General features: G+C 42.9%; 1 protein-coding gene across 1 annotated transcript in view; it reads right to left on the bottom strand.

Annotated features, from left to right (window-relative positions):
* The window catches only part of MID1 (midline 1), a 633,735-nt gene that overhangs the window by 32,493 nt on the left and 585,024 nt on the right, over positions 1-16,218 (bottom strand). Inside the window, exons 8-9 of the mRNA XM_024756998.1 lie at positions 14,437-14,564; positions 6,831-6,974 (exon numbers count right to left, since the gene is read on the bottom strand). Coding sequence (XP_024612766.1) covers positions 6,831-6,974; positions 14,437-14,564 — 272 coding nt within the window. The remainder of the gene's footprint in view (positions 1-6,830; positions 6,975-14,436; positions 14,565-16,218) is intronic.

Genomic DNA, 16,218 nt, shown 5'->3' with positions numbered 1-16,218 from the left:
TTGTTGGTATGAGTCACTTATACTTTAGCCCCTTAGAGGTGTGGGTCTTTCTGCATCACTCTTTTAATTACTCCTAAATCAAATTTCTACTTGAAGCGTCATGTGCCTCAGAATTACTTGTGCTAGGAAAGAACACTGTAGTTACAAAAAGGTTTATATAATGAAAGCAAGGCTGGTATGGATTTATTCAAAACATTTCTTTGTTGAAAAGTGATTGCTATTCTATCCTCTTCTACTTTGGCATATTCTATTTTTATCTGCTAAAGAAGCTTTCAAACTTGCTCCCCTAAAAATACATTTCTTCTCGTCCTTTGCCATGTACTTAATTCAAATAACTGCGGGGCGAGAGGGAGTGCTTCCTCTATTATCATCTCTCTGACCAGCTACTTGCTGCTGCTCTAGATCATCACATTGTCTCCGATGATACGGAATATCTCTTGGGCCCCAGCGAGAGAGGGGCTTCTCTGTGTTTCAGATAAGGTCTAAAATTCTTCCTAGGTGGGGGCCAATTGTTATATTTCAGAAGATGGCCCTGCTCGCCTCTGAATGAGACCAGGTATTTGGTATTCTTCGGCTATTCATTTTATTAAACCCTTTAAAAAAATGTGAAATAGATTCCGGAGACAAGACGGCAGAGGAGAAGAAGAACTTGAGCTCACCTCCTCTCATGAAAACACCCAAACCAAACTGCTGAACAACCACTGAGAAAAAAGACTAGGACCTACCAAAAAAGATATTCTACATCCAAAGACAGAAGAAGCCACAACAAGACAGACAGTAGGAGGGGTGCTTTTGCGATATAATCAAATCCCATGCCCGCCGGATGGGTGACCCAGAAAATGGAAAATAATTATATTGCAGAGGTTCTCTTACAGAAGTAAGCGTTCTGAGCCCCAACTTCAGGCTCCCCAGCCTGGGGGTCTGGCACCAGGAGGAGGAGCCCCCAGAGCATTGGCTTTGAAGACCAGCAGGGCTTGAGTGCAGGAGCCCCCACGGGACACGTGGTAACAGAGACTCCACTCTTGGAGGGCGCACATAAGGTTTCCTGTGAACTGGGACCCAGGGCAAAGCAGTGACTCGACAGGAGCCTGGGTCAGACCTACCTGTGGGTCTCGGAGGGTCTCCTAGGGAGTTGGGGGTTGGCTGGGGCTCACTGTAGGGGCAAGGGCCAGAGGCCACAGGAAATACTCATCAGCGTGAGCTCTCCCGGAGATCGCCATTTTGACACCGAGACCTTGCCCCCCCGCCCCCCACCACTGCCTGGGTCCAGTGCTGGTACACCTCAGGCCAAACAAACAATGAACAGGGTGGAAACACAGCCCCACCCACCCATCAGCAGACGGCCTGCCTAAAGTCGTCCTGAGCACAAAGTCTCCTCTAAATGCACCTCTTGACATGGCCCTGCCCACCAGGGGGCAGGCAACAGTCCCTCCCACCAGGAAGCCCGCACAAGCCTCTGGACCATTCTCACCCACCAGGGTGCAGACACCAGAAGAAAGAGGGAACTACAAACGTGCAGCCTGAGAAACAGAGACCACAAACACAGACAGTTACACCAAATGAGACGGCAGAGAAATATATTCCAGACAAAGGAACAAGACAGAACCCCAGAAGAACAACTAACTAAGTGAAGCGGAGATAGGTAATCTACCTGAAGAAGCATTCAGACTAATGAATTAAAAAAGAAAAAGCAACGCAAACACAACACTAAGGACAGTCATCAAATCACAAGAGAAGCGAACAAAAGAGGAAGGGAAGAAAAAAGACCTACAAAAACAAATCCAAAACAATGAACAAGATGGCAGTAAGAACATACATATTGATAATTACCTGAAATGTAAAAGGATTAAATACTCCGACCAAAAGACATAAACTGGCTGAATGGATACAAAAATAGATCCCGTATATGTGCTGTCTACAAGAGACCCACTTCAGACCTAGGGACACGTACAGACAAAGTGAGAAGATGGAAAAAGGTATTCCATGCAAACGGAAATCCAAAGAAAGCTGGAGTAGCAATACTCATGTCAGACAAAATAGGCTTTAAAATCAAGACTGTTGCAAGAGACAAAGAAGGACACTATATATATACAGTGATCAAAGGATCAAGCCATGAAGAGGATAAAACAATTGTAAATGTATATGCACCCAACAAAGGAGCACCTCAGTATATAAGGCGAATGCTAACAGCCATAAAAGGAGAAATCAACAGTAACAGAGTAATAGTGGGGGACTTTAACACCCCACTTACATCAACGGACAGATCATCCAGACAGAAAATCAATAAGGAAACACAGGCCTTAAATGACACATGAGACCAGATGGACTTAATCGATACTTATAGAACATTCCATCTGAAAGCAGCAGAATACACATTCTTCTCAAAGGCACATATAACATTCTCCAGGAGAGATGACAATGCGGAGCCACAAAGCGAGCCCCGGTAAGTTTAAGAAAATTGAACTCGTATCAAGCATCTTCTCCGACTACAACGCTATTAGATTAGAAATCAACTACAAAAAAACCCACAACCGTACAAAACACAAACACGTGGAGGTGAAACGATATGCTACTAACCGACCGATGGATCACTGAAGAAATCAAAGAGGAGATGAGAAACTACCCAGAGACAAACGAAAGCCTGATGACCCAAGACCCACGGGACGCGGCAGAAGCAACTGTAAGAGGGAAGTTTATAGCAATACTGTCTTACCTCAGGAAACAAGAAAAATCTCAAATAAACAACTTCACCTTATGCCTAAAGCAACTAGAGAAAGAAGAAGAGACAAAACCCAAAGTCAGTAGAAGGAAAGAAACCCTAAAGATCAGAGCAGAAAGAAATGAGATAGAGACAAAGAATACGTAAACAAAATTGATAAATAAATCTTTAGCCAGACTCATCAAGAAAAAGAGGGAGAAGGCTCTAATCCATAAAATTAGAAATGAAAAAGTTGAAGTTACAACAGGCACCACAGAAATACAAAGGATCATAAGAGACTACTACAAGCAACTCTATGCCAATAAAATGGACAATCTAGAAGAAATGGACAAATTCGTAGGAAGGTACAATCTCCCAAGACTGAACCAAGCAGAAATAGAAACTGTGAACAGACCAATCACAAGTACTGAAATTGAAAATGTGACTTAAAAACTCCCAACAGGGCTTCCCTGGTGGCTCGGTGGTTGAGAGTCTGCCTGCCAATGCGGGGGACACGGGTTCGTGCCCCGGTCCGGGAAGATCCCACATGCCGCCGAGTGGCTGGGCTAAAAAAAAAAAAAAAAAAAAAAAAAAAAAACTCCCAACAAACGAAAGTCCGAGAGCAGAGCAGATGGCTTCACAGGCGAATTCTACCAAGCATTTAGAGGAGAGTTAACACCTATCATTCTGAAACTATTCCCAAAAAATCGCAGAGGAGGGAACACCCCATCACCCTGATACCAAGACCAAACAAAGATAGCACAAAAAAAGAAAATTACGGGCCAATATCCCTGATGAATATAGATGCAAAATTCCTCAACATAATACTAGCAAACCGAACCCGACAATACAGTACAAGGATCATACACCGTGATCAAGTGGGATTCATCCCAGGGATGCAAGGATTCTTCAATATCCGCAAATCAACCAATGTGATGCACCACATTGACAAACTGAAGAATAAAAACCATATGATCATCTCAATAGATGCAGAAAAAGCTTCTGACAAAATTCGACACCCCAGTGTCGACACCCAAAAGCATTCCCTCTAAGATCAGGAACAAGACAAGGACGCACACTCCCACCACTTTTCTCCAACATAGCTTTGGAAGTCCTAGCCATGGCAATCAGAGAAGAAAAAGAAATAAAAGGAATCCCAATTGGAAAAGAAGTAAAACTGCCACTGTTTACAGAGGACACGATACTATACATAGAAAATCCTAAAGATGCTACCAGAAAACTACTCGAGCTCATCAATGAATGTGGTAAAGTTGCAGCTTACAGAATTAATACACAGAAATCTCTTGCATTTCTATATGTTAACGATGACAGGTCAGAAAGAGAAATTAAGGAAACAATCCCATTTACCATCACGTCAAAAAGAATAAAATTCCTAAGAATAAACCTACCCAAGGAGCCAAAATACCTGTACTCGAAAACTATAAGATGCTGATGAAAGAAACTGAAGATGACACACACAGATGGAAAGGAATTGGAAAAATCAATATTGTTCTTGAATTGGAAGAATCAATATTGTCAAAATGAGTATACTACCTAAGGCAAGCTACAGATTCAATGCAATCCCTGCTAAATTACCAATGGCATTTTTCACAGAACTGGAGCAAAAAAATTTTAAATTTGTATGGAAACACAAAAAACCCCGAAGAGCCAAAGCAATCCTGAGAAAGGAAAACAGAGCTGGAGGAATCAGGCTCCTTGACTACAAAGCTACTATGGCACTGGCAGAGAAACAGAAATATAGACCAGTGGGACAGGATAGGAAGTCCAGAAATAAACCCATGCACCTATGGTCAACTAATCTATGTCAAAGGAGGCAAGGATATACAATGGAGAAGAGACAGCCTCTTCAATAAGTGTTGCAGGGAAAACTGGACAGCAACATGTTGAAGAATGAAACGAGAACATTCTCTAACACCATACACAAAAATCAACTCAAGGTGGATTAAAGACCTAAATGTAAGACCAGATACTATAAAACTCTCGGAGGAAAATATAGGCAGAACAATCTCTGCATAAATTGCAACAATATCTTTTTGGATCCACCTCCTGGAGTAATGAAAATAAAAACAAAAATAAACAAATGGGACCTAATTAAACTTAAAAGCTTTTGCACAGCAAAGGAAACCATAAACAAAACAAAAGGACAACCCACAAAATGGGAGAAAATATTTGCAAACAAAGCAACCGACAAAGGATGAATCTCCAAAATATACAAAAGCAGCTCATGCAGCTCAGTATCAAAAAAAACAACCCAGTGAACAAATGGGCAGAAGATCTAAAGAGACATTTCTCCAAAGAAGACATACAGATGGCCAAAAAGCACATGAAAAGATGCTCAACATCACTAATTATTAGAGAAATGCAAATCAAAACGACCATGAGGTATCAGCTCACACGGCTCAGAATGGCCATCATTAAAAAATCTACAAACCACAAATGCTGGAGAGGGTGTGGAGAGAAGGGAACCCTCCTATGCTGTTGGTGGGAATGTGAATTGGTGCAGCCACTATGGAGAACAGTATGGAGGTTCCCGAAAAGAACTTAAAATCGAACTATACCATATGATCCAGCAATCCCACTCCTGGGCATGTATCCAGAGAAAACCATAATTTGAAAAGATACATGCACCCCAGTGTTCACTGCAGCACCACTTACAATAGCCAGGGCGTGGAAGCAACCTAAATATGTCCATCGACAGAGGAGTGAATAATGAAGATGTGGTACATATACACAATGGAATAGTACTCAGACATGAAAAAGGATGAAATAATGCCATCTGCAGCAACATGGATGCACCTCGAGATGCTCGTACTAAGCAAAGTAAGTCAGAAAGAGAAAGACAAATACCACGTGATATCACTGGTATGTGTACTCTAAACCATGACACAAATGAACTTCTCTAAGAATCAGAAACAGACCGATACAGAGAACAGACTTGTGGGTTGCCAAGTGGGTGTGGGGGCAGGGTAGGGATGGAGTGGGAGTTTGGGACTAGCAGGTGCAAACTAGTACATACAGAATGGAGAGACAACAAGGTCCTGTGGTATAGCGCAGGGAACTGTATTCGATATCCTGTAATAACTAGTCATAAAAAAAGAACGAAATAATGCCGTTTGCAACAACATGGATGGACCTAGAGATGATCACACTAAGTGACGTAAGTCCGAAAGACAAGTACCCTGTGATATCACTTCTACGTGGAATCTAAAAAAAAGATACCAATGAACTTGTGTACAGAACAGAAACAGACTCACAGACTTCAGAAACAAACTTACGGTTACCAAAGGGGAGAGGTCAGGGGAGGGACAGATTAGGACTTTGGGATTAACATCTACACACTACTGTATATACCGCAGATAACCCACAAGGGCCTACTGTACAGCACAGGGAACTCTGGTCACTATTCTCCGATAACCTATATGGGAAAAGAATCTGTAAAGTAATGGATATACGTATCTGGATAACTGAATCACTTTGCTGTATACCCGAAACTAACACAACACTGTAAGTCAACTATACTCTAATAAATATGAAATAAAAACTAAAATAAAAAATAAAGTGACGTAGACCCAAGGTTAATAACGACAAAAAAATTCTGAAGTAACACTCAGAAAAGAAAACTGAATGTATGATACAATGACTAAACCATGTAACTCCCACCCAGAAAGTGCTGTTAACCCCATGATCTCCCCATGTTTTTCCAGTGGTGCTACTGCCCTCCCATCCAAGAGGCAACCGTCATCCTGACTTTTATTTATAGGTTTTACACCTGTGTATACATCTCTAAACACAAGAGCTTTTTATCTTTAACTTATGTACAAACAGACTCCTAGTGCAGTCATCCTTTTGTTTCCCGATTCCTTTAACAATATGTTTGTAAGAGTCGTCCATGTGGTTTGCTAGAGATCAAGAATTTTCAACGCCATCTGGCCTGTTATTTTTCCTAGCACAGTACGAGTGAGTGCTACCATCTTCTTGGTTAGGAAAGACAAACCGATAAATATTGTGTACCCTTTCCGCCCTCGTCTTCCCTTGATATTTAAATGCAGAAATGCAATCGATCTGAAAACAGTCACCAAACAGAGAAGTCAAGAGGGCGTGCGATACTCACTCACAACATTGGCTTGTCCGGTGAATATGGTGTACTGGAGCTCGTAGGAAACCACACTGAATTCGTCATCGGAGGTCCAGTGAACGGTGATGGTGTCATAGGAAGCCGTGCAGAGCTCTTCTCTAATTGTGGGAGGGTTGGGAGCTGTGGGGAGCAAGACGGTCATCAGCAGAGAAGCAGACACCTCTGGGATACATCTCAAAGGAGATGTTTGACAGTCAAAGCAGGCCTTTTAAAACATATCCACCAGAACTGCTATCCGAGAGATGGTGATGCCAATCCAAAGAGCATTTGCTTGGCTGGTTATATCACTGTGATTTTTCCCAGGTAGTGTGACTTCAGCCAGCCAGTAGCTTCTATTTATCATGAAAGCATGTTCAGAAGGGTAAGCAAACAAACTCTCTTATTCGTGAAAGAAAACATGTCAAACAAAAAGTAAACAAGATGAACTCTTGTCATTTCATCCCCATTGTGGGGATGGCAAACTTTTTCGGTAAAGAGCTAGATGGTAAATATTTGAGGCTTTGTGGGTCCTCTGGTCTCCGTTCTGTACCGTGAAAGCGGCCAGAGACAATGTGCACTCAAGTAGACCCGGCCAGGTTCCAGTAGAACTTTATTTACAAAAACGAGTGAGGACCAGATTTGGCATGTGAGCCAAAGTTAGCCAACCTCTGAGCTACAAGATGCCACGTATTTTTATATTCAGGCGCCCAAGTGCAAAAATACTGATGTTTGTTATCCCATAACATATCAGTCAGATAAGTGTCTGAAAATTTTCTTTCATTACACGTTTTGAGGCCTTATAAAAATGTATTAGTGTGATCCAGTTTTCCTCTCATTTTTCAGTTGATAGGTGATATGTCAAATTAAGAACACGATTGCCAATCAATCATATCTAAGAAGCACATTTTCCTTCCTCAAGAAAAACAGGATGCCTTGGCACTTGATTAACTTATCCTTGGGGAAGGCTGCTGTTTTATGACTTGAACACATTCTGGAGTGGAGAAGTCTAAATCCTACCCAAATGATGATTTTAAGTGGACTTCTACTGGACTGATTTCAGTAACTGCTTTTATGAGACGAGTTTGTGAGCAAGAAAAAGCCTAGGCAGTGAGTGCTTTGCACCGGCAATAATATTTTAGAGCAGGAGCTGGCAAGCTATGGCTATGGGCCAAATCTGGCCCACGGCCTGTTTTTGTAAATAAAGTTTTATTGGAACACAGCCAGGCTCATTCACTTACGGACTGTCTCTGGCTGCCTTTGTGCAATAGCAGAATTGAGTAGTTGCAACCATATGTCCTGCAAAGACTAAAATATTTACCATCTGGCCCTTTACAGTCAGAGTCCGCCGAGCCCTGGTTTAAAGCGTCGATCCAGGCCTTTTGTTCCATTCTTCTGTACACCAGAACCTAACTTCAAAACGAGAAAACACATCTGCATCCGACAGATGAGCAACGTTTGCTTACACTATTAGAGAACTCTTTCCTGCGTGAAACTTTGATTAGGATGGATTAGTCCTAAAGAAACCCCAAGAGGGAGGGAAGTTCATGAAAATGGTAAAATTTTAAACTTGTAAATTGTTTTAGTACTCTGTACTTTGCCACTTGACGATACGTGCGGGACACAGATCGTACGAAGCAAGTCCCTTTTACATCTGTGGCATCAAGCCAGTTAGCCCAGCTCAGTCTATTGATTACTGAATTCCACAGACATTATGACGGCAGCCACTGCATCACGGCGTGCATTAAGGGATACTACTCAGCCATAAAATGAAATAATGCCATGTGCCATGGACTTAAGAGATGATCACATTAAGTCAAGTAAGTCAGGCAGGCAAAGACAAATACCATATGATACCACTTACATGTGGAATCTAAAATATGACACAGATGAACCTATCTATGAAACAGAAACAGACTCACAGACATACAGACTTGTGGTGGCCGAGGGGGAGGGGAGGTGCGGGAGGGATGGAGTGGGAGTTTGGGACTAGCAGATGCCAACTATTATATAGAGAATGGATAAACAGCAAGGTGCTACTGTACAGTGCGGGGAACTATATTCAATATCCCGTGATAAACCATAATGGAAAAGAATATGAAAAAGAATATATTGGGTTGGCTAAAAAGTTCATTTGGGTTTTGCCGGAAGCTTGTGTATACTATATATATACATATATATATATGTATGTATAACTGAATCACTTTGCTGTACACCTGAAACTAACACAACACTGTAAATCACCTCTGCTTCAACAAAGTAAATTTAAAAAAAGAGATAACTTGAAAAAGAAAGTTGTGTATCAAGACAGAAGGGCTCTACAGAGCCTTAAAGCGTTCTTTCTGGAATATGACTTCATACATCTGTCTCCTGAAGTATCCACAGGCAAGATTTAGTGTCCTCAAAAACAGAAGTATAGATCAATGGAAAGGACAGAAAGCCCAGAGAGAAAACCACGCACCTACGGTCACCTTATCTTTGATAAAGGAGGCAAGTATATACAACGGAGAAAAGACAGCCTCTTCAATAAGTGGTGCTGGGAAAACTGGACAGCTACATGTAAAAGAATGAAATTAGAACACTCCCTAACACCATACACAAAAATAAACTCAAGATGGATTAAAGACCTGAATGTAAGGCCAGGCACTATAAAACTTAGAGGAAAACATAGGCAGAACACTCTCTGACATACATCACAGCAAGATCCTTTTTGACCCACCTCCTCGAGAAATGGAAATAAAAACAAAAATAAACAAATGGGACCTAATGAAACTTCAAAGCTTTTGCACAGCAAAGGAAACCATAAACAAGACGAAAAGACAACCCTCAGAATGGGAGAGAATATTTGCACGTGAAGCCAAGAATTAATCTCCAAAACATACAAGCAGCTCATGCAGCTCAATATCAAAAGAACAACCCAATCCAAAAATACGCAGAAGCCCTAAGCGGACATTTCTCCAAAGAAGATATACAGCTTGCCAACAAACACATGAAAGGATGCTCAGCATTGCTACTCATTAGAGAAGTGCAAATCAAAACTACAAGGAGGTGGGCTTCCCTGGTGGCGCAGTGGTTGAGAGTCCGCCTGCCGATGCAGGGGACGCGGGTTCGTGCCCTGGTCTGGGAAGATCCCGCATGCCGCGGAGCGGCTGGGCCCGTGAGCCATGGCCGCTGAGCCTGCGCGTCTGGAGCCTGTGCTCCACAAGGGGAGAGGCCAGAGGCCCGCGTACCGCCACAAAACAAAAACAAACAAACAAAAAACTACAATGAGGTATCACTTCACACTAGTCAGAATGGCCATCATCAAAAAATCTACAAACAATAAATGCTGGAGAGGGTGTGGAGAAAAGGGAACCCTCTTGCACGGCTGGTGGGAATGTAAATTGATACAGCCACTGTGGAGAACAGTATGGAGGTTCCTTAAAGAACTAAAAAGAGAATTACCATACGACCCAGCGATCCCACTACTGGGCATATACCCTGAGAAAACCATAATTCAAAAAGAGTCATGTACCACAGGGTTCGCTGCAGCTCTATTTACAACAGCCAGGACACGGAAGCAACCTAAGTGTGTGTGCATCGACAGATGAATGGATAAAGAAGATGTGGCACATATATACAGTGGAATATTACTCGGCCCTAAAAAGAAACGAAATTGAAGTTATTTGGAGTGAGGTGGATGGACCTAGAGTCTGTCATACAGAGTGAAGTTAAGTCAGAAGGAGGAAAACAAATACCGTGTGCTAACACATATATGTGGAATCTAAGGGGAAAAAAAAAGGTTCTGAAAAACCTAGGGGCAGGACAGGAATAGAGATGCAGACATAGAGAATGGGCTTGAGGACACGGGGAGGGGGAAGGATAAGCTGGGACACAGTCATAGAGTGGCATGGACATATATACACTACCAGATGTAAAACAGATAGCTAGTGGGAAGCAGCCGCATAGCACAGGGAGACCAGCTCGGTGCTTTGTGACCACCTAGAGGGGTGGGATAGGGAGGGTGGGAGACGCGAGAGGGAGGGGACGTGGAGACACATGTATACGTATAGCTGATTCACTTCGTTATATAGAAGAAGCTAACACAACATTGTAAAGCAATTATACTCCAATAAAGATGTTTAAAAAAAAAAAAAAAGAACAGATAGAAAGCTTGGAAATAGACCCATGATACGTAGAACTTGACGTACAAAAAAGGCAGCACCACAAAGGTGGCAAAGCCATCTTCATGAGGAAGGAATAGATTGCTTAGAAATTACGTTGATAAAACTGGTTCAAAATATGACGAAAAATTCAGTTAAATCCCTACCTTACACTAAATACAAAGGTAAACTTCAGATAGCTTAAAGATATAAATGGAAAAGTAAAACGGTGAGGCTAATGGAAGAAGCAGAGTATCTTTGTGACTCACGATGGGGAAAGGTTTCTTTAACAAGATCCAAAAATACAAAACCTAAATCCCTACGATGCATATACTTTAAATATCTTACAATTTTATTTGTCGATTATACCTTAATAAAGCTGGAATGTTTTAAAAAATGAAAAAAATGGTAGAATTTATTAGTGAAAAACAAAGATTTAGTGCCATGTGCTGTGACTCGGATGAATAAGTAAGTGATACCGATCGAGAGACGCCTTCCACGGAGGAGGCCCAGCTGCATCATAAACACGCTTATTACTGTCCGTGTGGTCCCTGTTAGTGTGGGATCACCCTGCATGGGTCAGTGGAGAAATATTTACTCTCCCATCATCTAAACAGTTCACTGAATTATTTCTCCATCAACCAACGTAGAAAGGTTTGGTTCTCTCTGCATTGCAATACATGATTAAATATAGAGAACGCTGTGTTTGAAATAGGCAGGTAGCTGGGAGACACGTGGCAGGGGCTGTAATCAGGGAGGGAATGTCACCCCTCCGGGTTATTCACTTGACGTACCATTTAGAGGCATGTCAGAGGCGAAAAAAAAAATCTTGTTTTCACAGCCAGGCAGACTAACCCTGTTTTGATTATAAAGCCAATGGGTTTGTCCTGAAAAGTCAATATCCAGCTTACAGTAAACGAGAACAGCAGCACGTTGCCAGTTTCGATATTCATGCAGTTGGTATACCAGAACTGTTATTTTCTTGCCTCTGTCATAAACAGGACACAAGAAATGGTGGGCTAACGCTCCACAAACACTCCATTTCCTGCTTACGAACGTCTGATAAACTATTTGGACTTCGCAGGATCAGCCGAGCATCGTATGTTATGGCCAGGATCGATGTTATGTCTAGAAATGGTCCAAATTTGTATCGGAGGGTGACAGCTAAGAAGGCGTAATAGCAGGTACCCCATATGGTCTTTAGTTTGGCATAAACAGCCATCGGGATGATATACGGCGTACACTCTACAAGTCAGTGCAAACTACTTTCACAGTTTCCCCTGCAGTCAGTACGCTGGCATTCACACAGAGATTAGAATGGGCATACGTTACTGAAATGCTCTTAAACGATCCTGGGGAAATGGGAAGGACATTCTTGACAATAAGACACTGATTCTGTGCAGAACGGCCACGTGCCCGGCCAAACACTTTTTGCTCTTCTCTGCCCTTGGGCGTGACCTTATGACGTGGACCTAGCCCACAAGACACGAGTGGAAGTTTGCTAGATGGATCTTTTGAACAAGCTTTTGGTTTTCCTCATAAACAGACTTGGCTGACAGAGCTTTTGGTCATCATTTCCCGTCTGTCCCTCTCTTTTTGTCCGTAACTTGGGCATAACGCTTGGAGGTGGAGTAGTTCTGCAGTCACGTGGCAAGACGGTGACGGTGGCAGAGCACAAAAAGAGAAAGAGCCTGGGGTCCGACGTCATCACTGAACCGCTGCCCAGCCCTGGACGGCAACAGAAGCCTCTGTTCTCCTGTTTCTGTGATAGGAACACTGTCTGATGGGTCTAGTCACTGCTAACTGGATTTTCTGTTGCTGTGACCGCGCTCATTCCCAAATGATATAAGAAAACAGGAGATTTTTAATAGGATGCCATCATGAAAAGCATCTCAGCCCGAGAAAGGCTCACCTGCATGGCCCAACACAGTAGCCACGAGCTCCGTGTGGCCCTTTACATTTCACTTTAATTAAAGTGAAACAAAAGTAAAAACTCACTAACCACATTTCAGGTTTTCAACACAGCCCCACGTGGCTAGCAGGTACCCTACTGGACGGTGCGGAGTGCTTCTGTCATCCTAGACATCCTTCTGTGGCATGGTGTTAGTTGAGGTAAATCTCAGAGTGAAAAGCTACATTCATAAATAGTTGAAATCGAGTTTGGTTTCTTACTGGACGTGCTTTTTGAGTCAACTTATTTCTTCCTTCGTAGGCATCGTATGGTGTGAAAGAATCACCTAAGATAAGGAGATGTTTCTGGGGTGACTCGCCTCCCTTGCAAATGCACAAAGGCTAAAACCGGCACCTCGGGTCCAGGCAAAGGAAAACACTGATCTGGGTACAGTGCTCCTTGAACATAGAAAGCCTTTGCTTTCTAGCCACAGACTGTGAAAATAAACATCACCCAATGCTCCGTCTCTCCTGCTTCCCCTTACCCAACTGCTCTCCCGCGAACACACATACACAATGAGGGTGGAGACACTGGTGCCGCGCTAAGTTAGGGATGTGGTCTCTTGAAGGTGGCACATTCTAAATTCAGTGCACAGCTGGCTTCACTGTAGATGCGGAGCTTCACTGAACTCCCCGCGGCACCCGCGGCTCTGGATGACACAAATAAAGTCATCTAAACAGCCCACATTCTATGAGCGAATGTGGTCAGTTCTTGCCTTAGCGGTCGACGGCTAAGAAAAATTTGGAAGCATGGTTAGGAAAAGGAGTAGCCAGAGGTTTCTTTTATTACGGCTGCTTTCTTTAAGCTTGACCTCGCCCCCCCACCCCCACCCCCCAAAAACATGCCTATCAAAAAGCACAGAAGTGAAACATGGCACCAGGAATACATGTGTGATTTTTGGGACATCTGCCGTGGTGACCTTTGCCAAGACGAAATTGAGTCTTTTACTAGAAAGTAAGGAGGTCTTTGGAGCCTGTACAGACCTGAGCTAAATCCTAATTCTGCCTCTCCCTAGCTATCTGACCTCCAGCGAGATGGATGACCTCTGTCGTTTGCAAAATGAGGATGATAATACTTTACGTCAATTCGATGTTGGGAAGATTAAACAAACACAAAGAGCCAGGGCAGAGTAGATACCCCATTAGAGTTAGCTGCTAAGTTTTTCTCTGCCAAGGCACTGTGAGAGTCATCTGCCTTGCTGACATGAAACGGAAAACAGCCACGCTGCCCCATGTACCTCTCTGATGGCCAACAGAGGCATCACGTGTGGTACCCACACGCCGAGAGTGCGGGAAATGGTGGTCAATATGCTTTCAATGACCGAGATTCTCTTCCTGCCTCTGTCCCCAGTTTAGTCTTGGACTGTATTATTTTGCTTGGAAAACCAACCAACCAACCAACCAACCAACCAACCAAAGGAATACCAAAAATGTTTTACGGGGATATTAGACTTCATTCCTAATGAAGTATCACTGAACGTACCCAGTATTAAAGAAAACACAAAAGACAATACCTGTAAGGTAATCCAGACATTCTAGCAATTTCTTCTCTCGGGAAAAATCTAAGGCAAAGGTGTCAAAGGTGTCGTTGAGGTTGATTTCAGGAATTAGCACCTGGGATGATGCTGTTGCCATGGAGACTCTGTAATTGAAACAAAACAACTTTTCAGAAATGTCAAGCTGGCTTTTACCATCACCGCATAGGAGTGAAAAAATAAAAGGAAAAGAAATATCATTAAGAAATCGTGTTTTTTTTAAATTAATTTATTTTTGGCTGTGTTGGGTCTTCACTGCTGCGCGCGGGCTTTCTCTAGTTGCGGCGAGCGGGGGCTACTCTTCGTTGCGGTGCGCGGGCTTCTCATTGCGATGGCTTCTCTTGCTGCGGAGCACGGGCTCCGGACGCGCAGGCTCAGCGGCCATGGCTCACGGGCCCAGGCGCTCCCGCGGCATGTGGGATCTTCCCGGACCGGGGCCCGAACCCGTGTCCCCTGCATCGGCAGGCGGACTCTCAACCACTGCGCCACCAGGGAAGCCCACCATCGCTGTTTTTACACGTGAGCCTCACGAAAAATCCCGGGATGGCACAACAGGCAACACAATGCAAATGAGTATAAGCTACGAGAGGAGGCAGAGGAGCTGGGAAAACAGAAGAATGGCTTCCTCCCTTCCTTTTTACTATCGGGACAAAATTCCCCATGGAGGCGAAAGAATATTCATACTTCACATTGCTGTATATTTAACTCTCTGGCCCCCGCACATCTAACTCCAGCAAGAAGCACATAGCTCCAGGCATTTCTTCACACATCTGTCTGGGAAACGGTTTGTTCTTTTCAGACTCAACCCTGCTCCACTTCAAAGAAGAGTCTTCCAAATTTCAAGCTGCATAAAAGGCAAAGTGAAGATTAAAAAAGAATGTTTCCAGATATTGGATTAGTTTAATCAATGACTAGCCTCTCCCTAAAATAAACATTAAAAAAGGAGTTTTTGTCAGGCTCGTTTTCATTCTCCTTGTCTTCATGTTCTTGCACCATATTCCCAGCAGATGCCATGGAAAATATACATGAGCTTCCTAACGAATTCCCCTGATGGGTCCGCCATTTCCCCTCTTCATTAAGGATGCCAGGTAGACAGACTTCTCGTTTGTAATCTATAGAGCAAGCTATTGGTAGGTATCGGTCTCCTGCAGTGGACTCTCACGTTGATTGGGAAAGTTATTATTAATAGCAGAACATTTTGACTAATTAACAATGCAAGTGATTCTTCTAAGAACAAGAAAATTATGGGATGATGTAAACCACTTCTGAGCACATCAAACTATGCTAGACTCATAAGCTTGATTTTGGTATTTCAGGAAGTTCAATAAACACCACCGAGGATCTACTGTGTGCAGGATACTGTGTAGGGTACTGGGAATTTTTGAGCAAAGAAACAGCCTTTAAATGATTTAGCCATAACCTAGTCACTTATTTTCTAATGAAGGGCATTGATGCTCATTTATACAAGACCACAGAGCTAGCTGGCAGCAGCCAGGAAGAGAATTCTAGGTCTGTACTCTTCCATTTAATTTAGAAAAACTTCAACCTGGTTACACTAAAAGACAGATCTCCTCTTGCATCTCCTAATGGCTCTTAAAGTTTTGGATTTTATAAAGAAATATATCTTGGCTATAACAATTACATCTGTGGGCACATCTATACAATGGAGTATTTTTCGGCCATAAAAAGGAATGAAAGACTGATACATGCTATGACATGGATGAACCCTGAAAGTATTATGACAAGTGAAAGAAGCCAGAC

The sequence above is a fragment of the Neophocaena asiaeorientalis genome, unplaced genomic scaffold, assembly GCF_003031525.2.
Source record: "Neophocaena asiaeorientalis asiaeorientalis breed wild unplaced genomic scaffold, Neophocaena_asiaeorientalis_V1.1 scaffold812, whole genome shotgun sequence".
Taxonomy (NCBI): domain Eukaryota; kingdom Metazoa; phylum Chordata; class Mammalia; order Artiodactyla; family Phocoenidae; genus Neophocaena; species Neophocaena asiaeorientalis.
The sequence above is the reverse complement of the archived record's forward strand: the minus strand, read 5'-3'. Positions and strand labels throughout refer to the sequence as shown.